The sequence below is a fragment of the Melospiza melodia genome, chromosome 18 (assembly GCF_035770615.1).
Source record: "Melospiza melodia melodia isolate bMelMel2 chromosome 18, bMelMel2.pri, whole genome shotgun sequence".
Classification (NCBI taxonomy): domain Eukaryota; kingdom Metazoa; phylum Chordata; class Aves; order Passeriformes; family Passerellidae; genus Melospiza; species Melospiza melodia.
Genome location: NC_086211.1, coordinates 6,575,173 through 6,591,010, shown reverse-complemented (window position 1 = coordinate 6,591,010; position 15,838 = coordinate 6,575,173). Strand labels below are relative to the sequence as shown.

Here is a 15,838-nt window from a genome sequence, read left to right as displayed (position 1 = left end):
AAATATACTGAGTCTTTGTTATCTTCTTCTCTACCTTCTGGTTCTTGAAAACATCTTTGTAGTCCATAAATTCTTCACTTCTTGTATCCAATTTCAGCAATACATCCCTCTCTCCCAGGCCTTGCTCATTGAAGCATATCAAAGTTAGCTTAGCAAAACTTTAAGTTTCTGTAATTTTCCCAAGCTGTATTCCCCCGATACCTGCTCATGCTAAATTTTGGCTAAAAGTGATTTAACACATTGCTTATAGTTAATACACTGGTTATGATTAAAGAAAGCCAATTAATTTAAATTAATTAAAGCCATTAATTAAAAATTAGAAAAGTTATATAGTTTCCAACAGAAGATCAAGGATTTGGTAGATGGTTGTAATCTTTTTAATCTTGAATTTTATGCAGGTGTTTGGAGCCGCCTGTGCTCGAGCAAGCTCCATATCTCTGCACGGCTCCCTTCTGCCTCCTGTGAGCAGTGATAATATCACTTCTCTGCCTCCCAAGACTGCTGTGAGTAAATGCTTTAGAAAATTATTTGGCTGGGCTGCTCTTTTCTCTAGTGCTCTAGTGTGGTTTGCTCCTGTAGCTGGGACACTTGTACAACTGCAGTATTTTACAAAACCCCAGACAGAGGCAGGGGATTCTGCAGCCCTCAGGTGAGACCCCACCTGCAGAGGAAGGACCTGGAGCTGTTGGATGAGTCCAGAGATCACCACGGTGATCAGAGGAATGGAGCAAACCTGCTGTGAGGGAAGGCTGAGAGAACTGGGATTGTTCAGCCCAGAAAAGGGAAGGCTTTGGGCTGACCTGATTCCCCTGCCTGAAGGGAGATGACAAGAAAGGTGGAGAGAGACTTTTTACAAGAACATGTAGTGACAGGATAAGGCAGAATGGCTTCAAACTGACAGAGAGGAGGTTTAATTTAGACACCACTGTTTACTGTGAGGGTGTTGAGGCCCTGACACAGACCCAGAGTTGTGGATTCCCCATCCCTGGAAATGCTCAAGGCCAGTTTGGATGGGACTCGTGGCAACCTGGTCTAGTGCAACCATGGCAGGGTGTGGAACAAAATGAACTTTAAGGTCCCTTCCAACCCAGGCCATTCTATGATTTCATGATTCCATGATCTGCTGTCACTGCTCTCTTTGTGCACACTGCTGTAGGAATTACACATGATGGTGATGAGTATACCCAGCTCTGAAAGAAGTTTCTGAAACTTGTGCTCCCCACTTTTGTGGGTGCAATTAAAAAATCCACATTTGTAGTGCACGGTGTGCTGTCAAAGCTGAGATCTGCAGGATCCGAGCAATTTTGTGACAGCTGCAGGATGGCATTTCAGTTTCCATGGAAACTGGCACAAAAATCAAGGTGAAGTGTTGGCTGATTATCTAATAATAAAGCTGAACATTTGAATATGAAGTTCTTCACCTTCCTTTTGCTGAGAAAACTTCTGTTCCTACAGCACCCAGCAAACGCTACAGAGGCCTTGTGTCTTCAAATTATGGTCTCAGCTTGGGCTGTGTAATCTCCTTTCCAGAGGAAAGACAAAATTCAGCCTTGACCCATTCAGCCACAGAGCCTTATGCTCTGCTTTTAAGATAAAAGCCTGATTTGTCCTCACAATTACTGCACAAACCAACACCATTGTTTATATGACAAATTACAGAGTAGCAGAAGTTCTTTTGCTTTGCTGTGTATTTTTCTACTGTGCATTTCTAGAACCTTTCTGTGCTCAAATGCATTTCCTTGTAAAAAGTTCTCATTGCATACATTTTTTATCTGCCCACACTCTTGCTTATCACCTGAATTTAATGGCTCTTTGGCTTTGCACTCACTGGACTCTTGTTTTGAGTCAGTGAGTTTGATCCTTGTGCTGAACATTCCTTTTCCAGGTCATTGATTTCTAAGGTTAACAAAATTAATCCTCCTTCTGATCCTTGCTACGTCCCACTAATCTCATTGCTATATCCTGAACTGCTCAATTACCTTTTGTCTTCAATTTCAGATGCATTTATCAACCCCACAGATTAGTCTTTTGTGCAGGAAGTGGTTTCATATTGGATTCAAGAACATATTTGTGTGAATATTTCTCATACTTATATTTCAATTTGCTAAGGCTGTTTAAATTTTCTTGGTTAATTTGCTTCTTGACATACCCTTTTAAGTGTACTTTCTCCACTGCTTATTTTTTCCCAGAGATGTCTTTCTTTCTAACCTCTATCCTTTTCTCCCCTTGAAGAAGTATCTTCCAGTATTTGATAGTGTTGACTTTCTACTTTGCAGCACTTTATCTTTTTACCCTCCTGAATAATTTGTTCATTTGCCATCCTTTCTTTACTCTAGGCAGAGAGTAAAAGCCAATGTTCTTCTGAAGGACATTTCCTCTGTTTTTCTCAATAGGAAATTGGGGATTTTCTTAGGCCTGTCTTTTGTATCTCTAACTCCATGTCCCACTTTTTTGATGGAGGTTGATGCCTACTTTGCCAGGTTTGGCATGATCAGTGGTATCTTGGCTTGGACATATGGAGGAGAACACAAATGCAAAAACCCAAAGGAGCAAAGTCCATGGCCTAACTCCCCATGACACTCTTTGGATCACCTGGGTATTAATTCAAAAGGGGAGCAAGCATATTCCTTTCAAATTACCTGTTTCAAACCCAAAGGGTTGCAGTTTCATGTATCTATAACCGAGTCTGCTCTCACAGATATTGTCTTTGCTAGCAGTACAATATGGAGAAGAAAGGGCTTTTTGCACCTCCATTAATGTGTCAATGGGTTGTCTTTGAGTGTGTTACAACAGCCAGGGCCACACCTCTTTCACAAATGTAATAAAAGAAGCCCAACCTAAATTCTGATTGCAGAAACCCCGGTGCAGTCTCAGGACTCTCACTCTGAGCTGCATTTTGCATATCAGAAATCTCTTCTTTCCACTGCCCAAGGACCATGCAGCCATTTACAAACTACACTGACATCCCAGAACAAGTCAGTGCCTTTGGCAGTGGCTCACAGGGCTGGGATCTCAGCAATAAACAATTCACCTGTAGCTCTCAGGCACAGTAGCTTCTTTGCTAAAGAGAGGCACATTCTTAGCAGTAACTGAATATGGCTGAAGATAAGAGTTTGATACCAGAGCACTGAGAAAGAATACAAAGAACACCACTCTCAATCAAGCTTGCTTAGAAATACCATTTCTCAGGAAGAAAAGCTGAAAGAAGTTCTGCTTTGGAAGGGACCTTTGGACAAAAACTTGGGTTTCTAGGATTTGTTATCTTACATGATCCTATTTTATTTTAAATGTATCAAGTTAATTAAGGGTCATGTCATTTCTTTCACAGAAGAACTGAAGCTCTGGGCTTCTCTGAGGAAGCATAGAAATTGAACATGTGAGATGACTACCCCAGAAACTTCATGGTAAATCCCCTCACATTCAGACAATTATCTTCTCATCATTTGAGATACTATGAAAAACCTTAAGCCCACAATACTCATATGCTTTAAAAAGAGGTGGTGAGGGTGTGTCACATTTAAAAAAAGAAATGGACACAAAGGCACTTCTGTTTAAAAGCCTCCAGGGTACTCTGAAATGTCAGTGGTAAAGCCTGGCTGAGCAGGAAGCTGATAGTAGATCATAGTCTGGAGCAGGCATGGAGTTTATACAGCCTTGAACATTCATTAAGAATTTCAATTAAATATGTTTTGCTGAACAGCTTTGAGCTACTTGTTGTTGTATTTTTTTTGGAAGAGGAGCTTTGATGGCTAATTAGGGAGCAATATGAGGTGTAAAAGAAGCATGAATAGCCTAAAAAAAATCAGCTACTTATACAGCTTAGAGTGGTATTCTATTTTAGAAAGGGGTGGACATGTGGAGGTTTATGCAGGACCAAAATACTGCTAGCAGGTGAGTATGCCACTACCACTGCAGTCTGACAGAAGCCCATTAGCTTAAAAAGGAGTCCTTTCAGACAGTAAAAAGGACAACATAATTAGGTAGTCTGGTTCATTGGAAACACCTCCTCTGTTTTCAACATGGACACATCAGTTCCTTGATAGAAGAAATACACATTCAACAGTATTTTGGGTGACTTCCATTTCCAGTAATGTTGTTGTACATAGGAAAGGAGGTATGTTTGTCTTAGGCATTTCCTTCTTTGGAACAGAGAACAGAAGGAACAGAGAAATTACAAGAGGTAGTGAATTTAGCAAACCTGCACATAAAACAATCTTTCATAAGAATAAAATGCTGCATTTACAGCCGTAAATGTACACACCCGTATAAGTTAAAAATACAAAGCTGCTTTTACTGTGTTTCTTGTTCTTTTTAAGTTCAGAAAATGAAGTACTCAAGTGCTGGACTTAAAGTGGTGAACCTCATTGCATTGACAAAACCAAACCATTCATGCAGCACCAGGCTTTTGGCTTAGCCTAAGTGAGAAAGTTAGACAGTTAGTGCAACCAAAGTGCAATTGTGTTCATCACAGTGTGTACATTTTGGCTGGCTTGTAAAGTGAATGTAGAAGTTCATGACTCTCCCAGGCAGCTTCTTTTGATGGTAGAAGAAAACATGATCTGCAACATACTGGGCCACATCCTGACTTGGAATGATTAGACCGGTGTTCATCAGCCAGTGGAGAGAAGTCAAAGTCAGCTACCTGGGAAAGGAAAATCAAAAAGATAACTTTTAGTTCAGTTCCCACTGGCTCAGGTCCAGGAAGAGCACATTGGGCTGCAAATGGCACTTGGTCCTCAACCATTTTCACTCAGTCACTAACTTCAAATAGACTTCTGATTTATACCTGCTGTGCACATGGCTTATAGACAGTGTCTCTAGAGGTATATCATTTATATTGTGGCACAGTGTAAAGGGTATTAGGTACTTCCAAAGTACCATGAAAGCTGCTTTTGATTTAAGAACTTATGCTTATTGCAAACACCTTTTGTAGCAAGTGAAAGTATATTAGAGATGGCAGGGAGCTGGGGAGATGAAGGCCACATACAAGGGGTAGTTAACATACCCCTCCTTTTTTATTATCCTGTATCCTCTTGTACTGTCTGCTTGTTTTCTTTCATGTTACTATTCTGAGGCAGATCCTCTGGAATGGATACTTCAATGCAAGCATCTGCTTGGGAATATTAAAAAAACTGCCCATTATTATTCTGGCAATTTAGAGTTGTCTGCACCAAGCCAGAAGGATGGCTGTTTCTTCATTTGCCTACACTGCTGGGATTTTTTTTTGTGGAACAGATCACAATTACCAGGGAAATTCTCCCTCCTGCTCTGTTTGTCTGGGGATTAAAGAACCTTTCATATCAGATACCTTTCATGGCTGAGAGCTGCCTAATTACTATCCCAGCTCAAGGTAAGAGTAACTGAATACCTCCACGAGATCTTTTTGTTGTTTGTGACTTCGAAAAGTTGTGTACAGCACCAGTACCAGCATCGCTAAAACCAGAGCAGTGCAGAGCAGGACAAAAAAAGCTGGGTGGATTCCTAGGAAAAAGCACAAGGACACATTTCTGGAGGGACACAATACCCCAGAAAAAGGCAACGGTGAGAAGGAAACAATGAAGAAATTGTAGGAGTATTTTTAGAAAAAATGAATGTGTGTAAGAAGGAATGAACTTTTCAGCCCTGATCACTTTAGATTTTTCTGAAATCTCAGGAGTGAGAGAGGAGTTTGTAAGGGTTTTTCCCTTTATGCCCTCTTTTGCACTTCTCCATCCAGTTTCATGTTAGCCCCTGACTCCCCAGGGTGCTTGTGGTACCCCAAGAGGATGGGAAGGACTCTCACCTCCACAGCAGCCAGGAGCTCCAGCACAGAGGATTCAGCCCTGCGTGCTCACCAGTGCCTTCTGCAGTGAGCTGCCCTGTCTGTACACAGCTGGCTCACAGTGACAGCGTGTGAGCACTCTGTCACAGCCTGGCTGTGCCCCATCCCCTTCACCTGGCCACCTATCCCCTCTCCCAGGTGGTTCAGGGACCCAGGAGGGGCATGTATGATCACGCATGGGGGAGCCAGCTGGGGTCACTGGCAGGAGGAACAGAGACTTGTAATGAGATGGAGGCCTAGAAAAATCTACCCTGAAAATTCCATAACTAAACTAAGCAATAAGAATTGAGACTGTTTAATTAAGACAGTGTTACAGACACATTTTCCTAGTTATCCTCTCTAATTACAAAAGCTGGACTATTTAAACTGAAAAATATTTCATTTAAGTAATACAGCCTTCCCAGTGTACTTAGTAGCTTCAAGACTCTTGGGACTGAGAGTTCAGCAGAACACAAGAAGCTCGGAGCAATTACAGCAGGCACATTATAAATTCTCATTTCCCTTTCTTTTCCTCTCCTTTTAGGGATCTACACCACATTCCTGAAACCTCATCTGCAGGCTGGTTAATCCACGCTTGTCCCTAACCTGTTTGGGACTCTCCGTGCTGCTCAGACTCCCTGTCCCTCACCTGCTGGCTGCACTTTGATCCCGTGGTACGTCTGCAGCATTGTCACGCCGTTCTCCACCCTGACACTGAGGCAATACTGCCCCGCGTCCCTGAAAGTGTGGCTGAGGTTGTAGCAGGAGCCACTGATCTCCACCAGATGGCATTTGTCACCTTCAAGTGGAATGCACTCGGATTTTATAAGCCAGCATAATGCTAGTGGTGGGCTGAAACGACAAGAGCAAAAATGCAAAATAAAGGTGAAAACTCTGCAAAAAATTTTAGCAAAGAGCTTGGTTAAAATAGCAGAATAATTTTGAAACTAATGAAGTTAATTTAAATACAGACAAAGAAATAATCAACTGCACTGTTTGGCTTATAGCATATGCCAAATGAAAAAGTTCTTTTGATGCTTCTATAAAGGCAGGTCTTTCAGCTGAATACCTGCAAGGGTCATCAGTAGGCCACTGTGTGTAGAAAACTCCATAGTCCTTCTTCAATAAACATCAAAGGAATCTTTTTTCCTGCATTTCCAAGGGGAAGGTAGTTTTTTCTTTGTCCTTCTCACACAGAGATCACTGTCTGTACCACTGAAGCACACCCAAGACTGTTTTAATTAAAACACCCTGCACATGAAACTGGAAAGAAGATGAGCTCTGCACAAAGGACTAATAGCTGGAAAATGTAAGTAAATTTCAAGGATCACAGCATTCCCTTACAATAACAAAAGAGTTTTTATTTGCTCTCAAGCAATTTAGTGCACTTCATGGCCATGTAGCTTCTCACCACATCTAATTGAAGCCTTTTATTTACCTTTCCAGATCCCTGTTTCAACTGATTCTGCTTGAAGTCACCTTATGCACTGTAGACTTTGGTTCTGACAACAGACAGAGATTTTCTTTACCCTATTTTTTTTACCCTTTACCCTAGTTTTTTGTTTCTTATCTCATTACAACATTCTTTGCCAAAAAAAGCATCAGGTTTGTGTGTTTAGCTAATTTTCTAGCTTTGTTTTTTATAACCCATCTCTTTGTCACTGCATCTCCATCTTAAACTCCTCTTGCATCAGCCCCAGTCCTGTGACTAGGAGGTCACCAAGTCTGCTCTTAGTGATCTCAGGTTTGCCTGTCACAGTTTTTGGCTGTTCACCTTTACTGGGATGCCATCTCTAGTTCCCATTCCCAACATGCCTTTCACTTTCTGATTGCAAACTGTGCTGCTTTGTCTGTTGGGATTGTGTGGTAAACGACTGTTGGGGTGCTGCTCACTCCCAAACTCCAATGTGCTCTAATGCTGCAACTTGAGAGAGCTTGTGCTGGGATTGAGGTGCTCACAACCCTCATATTTTATTATGAGCCTTGCTGCGTGGGGCTTCTATGTCTCATTCACCTTGTGGCAATCTGAACTTTGCCAGAATCACTCCCCAGGCCTATTAATCCCCTATGATACTCGAGATTTGTTGCTATGCAACAGGACTTGGAATATGTTTCAATTTAATAACAGGGAAGTTGGTGAAGGAGAAAAGTTCAGAAACAAGTTTTCAGATGTATTTTCCCCCATTATTTCTCTGGCTACTTGCCTTTTAACATCCCCATTGCAAAAATTTAAAAAAAAGTAGTATTTGCTTTACATAGGAGGATTCCACTTTTCTGTAAAGATGCAGGGTCTTTCAGGCTTTTAGAGCTTGTGGCATTTCAAGTCAGGAAAATGCAATATTCAACAGTATTTTTGGGAAGAAGGAGGTGATTTTTGTTTTGTTTTTTAATAATTGTTATGTGGGGTTCAACTCACTATTTTGAGGAAACACTGGGGAAAAACACTTAAAGAGACAATTTTAAGGAGGAAAGAAGTTGTGTTTGGTACTTACGTGCCATTGATATGAAGAGATAAATTCAAGTTTTCCATTACGTGTGTCTCTCTGGACCCCACTATGTCAATACTTTTAACAGCATCTGAGAAGAAATGGAAAGCCAAGGATGTCACAATCCACATGTAAATCTGAGTCTCACTGGTTTCCCACTGAGGGTTTATTTCCACAGACTTGCAGATTGGAGCTTCATCAGGCGCACAAATAATACTGTTTCTCTCACAGCCCTAAAGGAAACCTACCACTAGAGATGTTGTAAGTTTCCTGACTTTTTGCCTGATTCCTTTTTATATGTATAATCAACTCTATTAATTCTTTTCATTTTTAATTCTGTGTTTCTTTACTCCTGAGGCTGATCAAATCAATGAGACTTTCCTAATGCTTGATTTAACTGCTTTATTGTTTAGGGATAGCTGGTGTAAATTGAACAAACAAATCCACCGTAAATTACCATAAATACTTTGTTGTTTGAATTGTATGTAAGACTTTTACAAAAGACAGTAAAATCAAAACTGAAGATTTTATCTGTTTCCACCAAATTTTCTGCCCTAGAAGAGCAAGTAGTCAATTCTGCAGTGGAAACACTTCACCGAATGATGTTGACCAGTCCTTGCACATGAAACAATGTTGAATTTGTGTTACCATGCCAAAGCTAGATTGTATCTGTACATACTAGATTGTATCTGTATTACACAGCTTGTTCTGCATTGGAGGTGCAGAATGCTTCATAATTACCCAAGAGCTCCAGAGCTGTGGTAAAATCCCCAGTTTTCTGCACCATTTCTCTCTCGTGAATGATGCTCCCAACCTGCTCCCATTCAGCCACGACCTTCAGGTGCACCGTGCGGTTCCCCATGGAGGAGCAGTTGCAGTAGACAAAGGGTTCCTTGGTAATCTGGTAAACCCTGTGTGCAACAGGAAAAGATTTAGAATCAAAACTGCCTTTTACCAAGTGCTTGAATATTTCTGGTTTAAACATATTTTAAATATGTTTTCTTTACTGACAATGTTCTAGTGGCTGTGATTCTAATTCTACTTTATATCCATATAAACGAGGATTTATGTCTGTGCTATTACCTATGGAACTACAATTAGTACAAGATTCAGAGGGAATCTCTGCATTTTTAATTAAAGGAACTAAAGATAATGCTAAAAAAATTAACAAAATTGAATAGTCATTAAATTATGAAAACAATATTTATAGCAGGCAGACTATTAGCTAAGTGATTTTATTGGGATTTTTCTCTAGATGAACATCTGAATCAGAGCCATTTTGAATACTCATTAAAGCAAACAAAGTAACCTACCCATCTCCAAAATCCCAGTTGTAGACAAATGATGCTGACTTGAAGTAATGACTTGGGTCATGAAGAGAGAAAGAAATCCGGGTCACTGTGTCCGTGGAGGAGCTAGAACCATGTGTGGTAACTCTGCTGTCCTCTATCTGGGCTATGCTGAGGTTCCCTGTGATAAATTCTGCAGAATAAAAAGGGGAAAGAAGAATGACAACATATGTGACAGAAGAATGACAGCATGTATGACAGCATGTATGACAGAAGAATGACAGCATGCTTCCACAGCATGCTCTGTGTGTCAAAACATTCTTTCACATGTACTGGGTAAGTCTTGCTGTGTCCCAGTCCAAGTGGTTAAATGTATTTTATATCTATTACTCAGTGTTGTCATGCGTGTGAATGAGGCAGTGAAATGAAAATATTTATTGAGGGTTATACAATGGGTTATGATAGAACATCCAGTAGAACTAAGAGAAATAATCCTAGACTGATTGAGCTCAATATAAACTTTTACTATATATTTTAAAAAACTGCTATTAATAGCAAGCATCTAGATTCAGAGTCAGGCCAGTACACGTATTCATCATGTCTGGGATGGTGGTGTTTGTTTGTTTTGTGGGGGTTTTAAATGTAGCTTCTTTTCCCCCTTAGTTTCAGCTATTTTTACAGAAATTAAGATTTGAATATTGTGAATAACAGATGTGCTATATGTTGTGAATACAGGAAGGGGGCAATGTTTTTATCTATGAGAGGTTCTTTGTTGGACAACGACTGGTAAGGACTGATCTAAAAAAATCCTCTCTAACCTATGAAACAATGAGATAGGATGAGACACCAGCTCATTATAAAATTAATGGGCTATTGATTACCAGTAACAGACTCTTATCCTGTTAACAATTCATTAAATCTGCTTAACAGGCTTTTTGCAAATAATTTGTCAATCCCTATCAGAGATTTGGTTAACCATAGCACACCAGTAGTTAATTTGTAAATAAAAAAGCATATTTATAGTTATAGTTATTTATAGCATATTATAGTTACTATAACTTTATAGTTATGAATATTCCCAAAAAACTGAAGTTGCACTTAGCAACATTTAGAAATGCAGCCATGATTTCAGATCTAATTTCAATACACTTGGACAGAGCTTTAAGTGAAAATGTAATGCTCTGCTGTGCTGATGGCCTGAGATTTGCTGTGTCATGCAACAGGGAAAAGCAGCAGATTGGCACTGCTGATGGTCATCCTAACTTTAGGCCTAGAAATGCTGGAAGGCAGCAGAAGAAGCATTGTTCTAGGAGTTTGGACATTTCTGACCCATGCTGATATGTGAACTGCAGCTGCTGAAGCATCTGATTTCCAGTTCAGTTTCTCTAAATGACAGAGGTAGGAAAACATGGGCAGCACCACACTTTCCTGTTGCTATAGGACACGAAAGAACACAAGCTCACACTGCTGTTCTCAAAGTGAAGAAAAACAGACGTTTATTTTCTAAGTCTAACATTTATAGTTTTCCAAGAGTGACAGTAGATTGGAGGGTGACAGTGCCACCTCTCCAATAGCACTAAACAGACTAACAGTCCATCAACTTTCTCTTCCTCCATAAAAAAATGCAAAACAATGAATTATTTACAAAAAGTGTGTGAGAAAGTTTGCTACAAGAACGTCAACATCAGAAAGCTTAAAAAAATCTTAAAAAACCAGGGTGACACTTTCCTCCTGGGTGTAGAGAAACTAGAGCCTGGCTGTCATGGTACTGATTGCACCATGCCCCCCAACCCACCTTCAGCCCAGGGCTGCAAATCAAATCTGTTGTCAGAAGCCATTTACACTGGCTTGCTCCCTGATGCTGCAAGGGCACATATCCTGAGCTCCTGGAGAGGAACAGGTTGTAAAGCCAAGGGCACATATCCTGAGCTCCTGGAGAGGAACAGGTTATAGAACCATTTACCCATTTACCTGTAATCTGGAGCACGGTGACGTTTCTTGCAATCGGCCGACACAACCAACAGTGTTTGTGAGTCACCCAGACAGACACAGGGAAAGTGCCAGGGAATTCACCAGTCACATTAATTATGGAAATTAACTGCTGCTCAGATTTCTCTATCAGAATCAGAGGAGCATAGACCCAGTTAAAGTGATACCAGTTTGATGTGACATTTTCGTTCTTCATTCTTAGCCTGGCCTGAACAGTAGCTTGAGCTCCCGTTGTGATGGGGCCATTGTTGGTTATTTCCAGGCTATACAACTCTGTGGAAAGCAGAAGAAAATGGGTAAACCAAACCTTGTTGTATGGCATTTTAAATTTAATTAATTTATTTATACATTTGAACTAGTCAGCTCTAGTTACATAACTCACAATGACAGTTATCCCAGCAAAGAATTCACCACCATAATTTTTTACAGTTTAAATATTTGCAACAGAAACTGTTGCATATGTATGTGAGTTCAAATAAATAGCAGTAAACAACATGTCAGACTGGGTTCTAGAAATGTTCATAGTAGAAAACAGCTTCAGTCTAGAACATCTAAAAGCTTTGATGAGGTTTTATACCCAGAGCTGGGTGCTATAGGTTCATTGTCACTAATGATCTAACATGATCACTGGACTTCCAGCTACTGGAAGAGGCTCAGCTCTAATCTCTGCCCTAAAGATGTAATTTTTCAAACTCAGGTGAGATTTCATTCACTAGATTCCTTTGCCAGCTCTGTTGAAAAGTTTATCTAACTTTCCTCATAAGTAAACAAAAAACTCAGTAAAAAGCATTTTCTGTGCTATGATACACCTTAAATTTCCTTTTCCAGGGAAGGACCAGAAGTCCTAAGCCAAATGAAAGATGTACCATGCTGTAGTGGCAGATCAGTTGCTGTCCAGAGGGACCTGGACAAGCTGAAAAAGTGAGCCCATGGGAACCTCATGGGGCTGAAGCAGGCTGAGTGCAAGGTGCTGCCTCTGGATTGGGGTAACCCCTGGTGTTCAGTACAGGCTGGGGGATGAAGGGATAAAGAAGGACTTGGGGGTACTGGTGGATGAAAATGTGGACTTGAGCCAACAATGTGCACCCAAGATATGAGGCTGCATAAAAAGCAGCCAACAGGTTGAGGGAGGTGATGTTTCACAATGAGGGTGGTGAAACACTGGCACGGGTTGCCCACTATAAACATTCAAGGTCAGATTGGACTGGGCTCTGAGCTACCTGATCTAGCTGAAGATGTCTGCTCATAGCAGGGCATTAAACTTGATGACCTTTAAAGGTCTCTTCCAATGCAAACCGTGCTATGATTCTATGAGACACCAAGGCATGAGAGGTGCAGGACCTGTGATAGTGAGCCAGCTCTGCTGCTCTGAATGACTCACCATTATCTTCTCTGCCATGTTTGCTCAAATTACTTACTTCAGATCTTGCAACTACTGCAATAGACAGCGTTGACTTTTGTGGAAATAATACATTAGATTTTTCCCCAAAAAATAGCAGTGCAGAAGCATTAAAGAAATGTGCATGTGTTAAACAACGAAATCAACCCCCAAGCCCCAAAACAAAAGGAAATGCAAAATAGCTGTGAATTGGGACAGAGCTGGGAGCAGGCTCTGGTTGCTTGCCTCCAACATGGAGCATGTTCCCTTCCCTTCCCTGTATGAGAGCTCTGCCTGGCTCTCTCTCATCAGCAGTGCTGGGCAGAGCAGCAGAGCTGGGGGCTCTAAGGCAGGTGCCTTTCCTTATCTCCTCTTTCAGCAGCCACCAGACTGCTACCATGACCTGAATCTCTGACCTTTAGAAGCTGCACTTCTCACTCATCCATAGCCCCAACATGAGGGGAACACTGGGGCTAGCTAACTCCTGTGCTGGCTTTTCTGCACCCATCAGCTTGGGATGAAATGAAAGAGATGGTATTTGTGCCTGCATTTTATTTTACAGATCACAGGTGCTGAACAATTCTGGAGGCAGAAGAACTGTGAGAAATGAACTGTAACACTACTGCCTGAGAAAGAACTCCACTGTTCCCATTTCACAGCACAAGAAATGGCCCTGAGTTCAGTTTTCTGAGTCAAAAGAGAAATGCTTGTGATTTGGTGAAATCTGTCAGAGGGAGGTTTCATGTCTCTAGAAGATTCAGGCTATGTTCCACTTAGTTTCAGCAGAATTCAGGGAAAAAATAGCCGACTACCTCATGCTTATCTAGCACTTCTCCTTGGAGGTTATCTCGGTGCTTTACAAATCAGGGCCACACCAGCCCAACAGCTGCAGCAGCTGGAGGTTCAGCGGCTAACCCAAGGTCACCCAGGGAGCGACCGGCACAGCAAAACACTCCATGCAATTCAGGGATTTCTCCTGCAGAATGGAGCTCTGTGAGTGCCACAGCGAGGGACAGCAGCTGCCCAGGTGCCCTGTGACCTGCGGCGCGGGGTCAGCGGGGGAAGCAGAAGTGCAGCTTTTGGGTCAGAAGTGCAAGGCAGAGCCCCAGCCTCCCGGGATGCCCCACCTCCACTGCAGGCACCAAGAATAAAGTCTGGGGTGGCGGGAGCGTGCCCAGAGCCGCTTCCATCCCTTGTCACATCCATCGGGCTCGGGCAGGGAATCACCCCCACCCGTGATGAGGTCTGAGCCCTCGCCCCAGCATCCCGCACCCCGCGCCCTCTCCGCGGCGGCGATGCCAGCGCAGACCGGCGCTCCCTTACCTGCGGCCGGGGAGCGGCTGTGGCCGAGCTGCAGCCGCAGCAGCAGCAGCGCGCAGAGCAGCCACCGCATGCTGGGGGCCGCGGAGACGGGACTGGGCCGGCTCGGGAAGCGGGAGCGGCTCCGGGCACTGCGGCTCCGTGTCCGCGCCCCCGGTGCGCTCCCCCGCGGCAGCGCCCGGCCCGCCTCTCCCGGGGGCAGCTACCGAGGGATCGCAGCGCCGCCGGGATGCAGAGCCGCCGGCGGTTTAAACAAATAGTCAATAAAAACCACAAATGCCTCCCATCTGCCGGGAGAGTGGGGACATCGCCGAGCGTTCGGGAAGGGGTTTGTGCCGCGCTTTGGTTGCGGCAAGCACATATAAATGAAGTATTCCGGCGGTGGCGCGGGGATGGCTCTGCCGGGGGCGCTTCGGCTGCTGTTACCGGTCCCGCAGCGCTCCGAACGGCCTGTAACGGGTGCGCTGCTGGAGAGAAGCGACAGCAAAAGAGCCGGAATGTGGTTTTCCGGTGCTTTTTTTTTCGTTTTATTTTGTTTTTTCCTGTTTTGTTTTGTACCTTTTGGTTTTAATTCGTTCACTTGCATGCTTTTTATTTTCTTAAACTCAACATTCGAAGCCCTTTCTCGCTCGGGGCCGCCGTTCTGTTTCTGCTGGCGGATCAGTTTCTCTGCGCGCTTCGCTTCCTGTGGTGCCGCGCTCCCCGGGGGCACCGGCGGGGCGGGGTGGGCTGTGCCCTGGCCGGAGGCACCGGCGCGGCCGCCTCTGCCCCGGTACCCCCTGGCCCGCTGTTAGCGGCGGTCAGCGGAGCCGCCGCAGCCGCCGGGGCCACGGGGACGGGCGGGGCCGGCCTCAGGCGCGGCCCCGGCAGCGCCCAGCCGGGCCGGGTCAAGGCGGGGCCGTGCGATGCTCGCGGGGCCGGCCGAGGGAGCGGGCGGTGCCGCGCCCGCCTCCGCCCGGGGAGAGGCGCGGGAGGCGGCACCGGGAGGAGGCGGCCGGAACTGAGCTCGGGCGCTTCCGTCGCGCCCATGCGCTGCCGGCGGCCTCCGGGAGCAACAAAGGAGGGAGCCGGGGGGCCGAGGCAGGGCGGCCGCGGGGAGCCGCGGGGTGAGGAGGGGAGCGGCGGCGCCCCGGTGGGGCCCGGGCCTGGCCGCGGTGGAGCGGGGCGGGGGAGGCGGGAGCGGCGCGCTGCGGGCAGGAGGGGCCCCGCCGGAGGCCTGGGGCCGAGCGCGGTACCGGGAGGGCTGAGGGACGGGGGAGACGGCGCTGCGGCCGCTCACGGTGCCCGTGTTCGCAGGGCGGAGATGGGCTCGGCGTGACGGCGCCCTGGCAGCGGGGAGCGACCCGGGCGAGCAGCGCTGCGGCGGGGAAGGTGAGGGCGCGGGGCTGGCTCGGCCGGGAGCAGAACTGACGGGGAACCCTCAGGGGAGGAGGGAGATCGCCGGTGTCTGAAGCCAGATGTGATTTTAGGTTTCTTTAGGAGCGAGACTGGCAGCCTGTGGCGGCAGGACAGCTGCAGGCGCCCCTGGCAGCGAGTCCCGCCGGGCGTGTCCGAGGGGAGCTGCAGGTTTGGGGCA

General features: G+C 44.7%; 2 protein-coding genes across 3 annotated transcripts in view; one reads left to right on the top strand and one right to left on the bottom strand.

Moving 5' to 3' along the window:
* Positions 1-4,065: 4,065 nt before the first annotated feature.
* On the bottom strand, positions 4,066-14,407 carry TMEM130 (transmembrane protein 130). Its single transcript, XM_063171847.1, has 8 exons — positions 14,266-14,407; positions 11,547-11,837; positions 9,600-9,768; positions 9,028-9,197; positions 8,293-8,377; positions 6,450-6,652; positions 5,369-5,481; positions 4,066-4,642 (listed from the first exon to the last, which is right to left on the bottom strand). Exons 1-8 carry the CDS (start codon positions 14,333-14,335, stop codon positions 4,466-4,468), a joined length of 1,278 nt encoding a protein of 425 aa, XP_063027917.1. The 5' UTR covers positions 14,336-14,407; the 3' UTR covers positions 4,066-4,465.
* A 1,152-nt stretch (positions 14,408-15,559) lies between these two features.
* Positions 15,560-15,838, top strand: part of TRRAP (transformation/transcription domain associated protein) — a 75,400-nt gene continuing 75,121 nt past the window's right edge. For both annotated transcript variants that reach the window (XM_063171846.1, XM_063171845.1), the window contains exon 1: positions 15,560-15,633. The gene's annotated coding sequence lies outside the window, so the exon portion shown is untranslated. The remainder of the gene's footprint in view (positions 15,634-15,838) is intronic.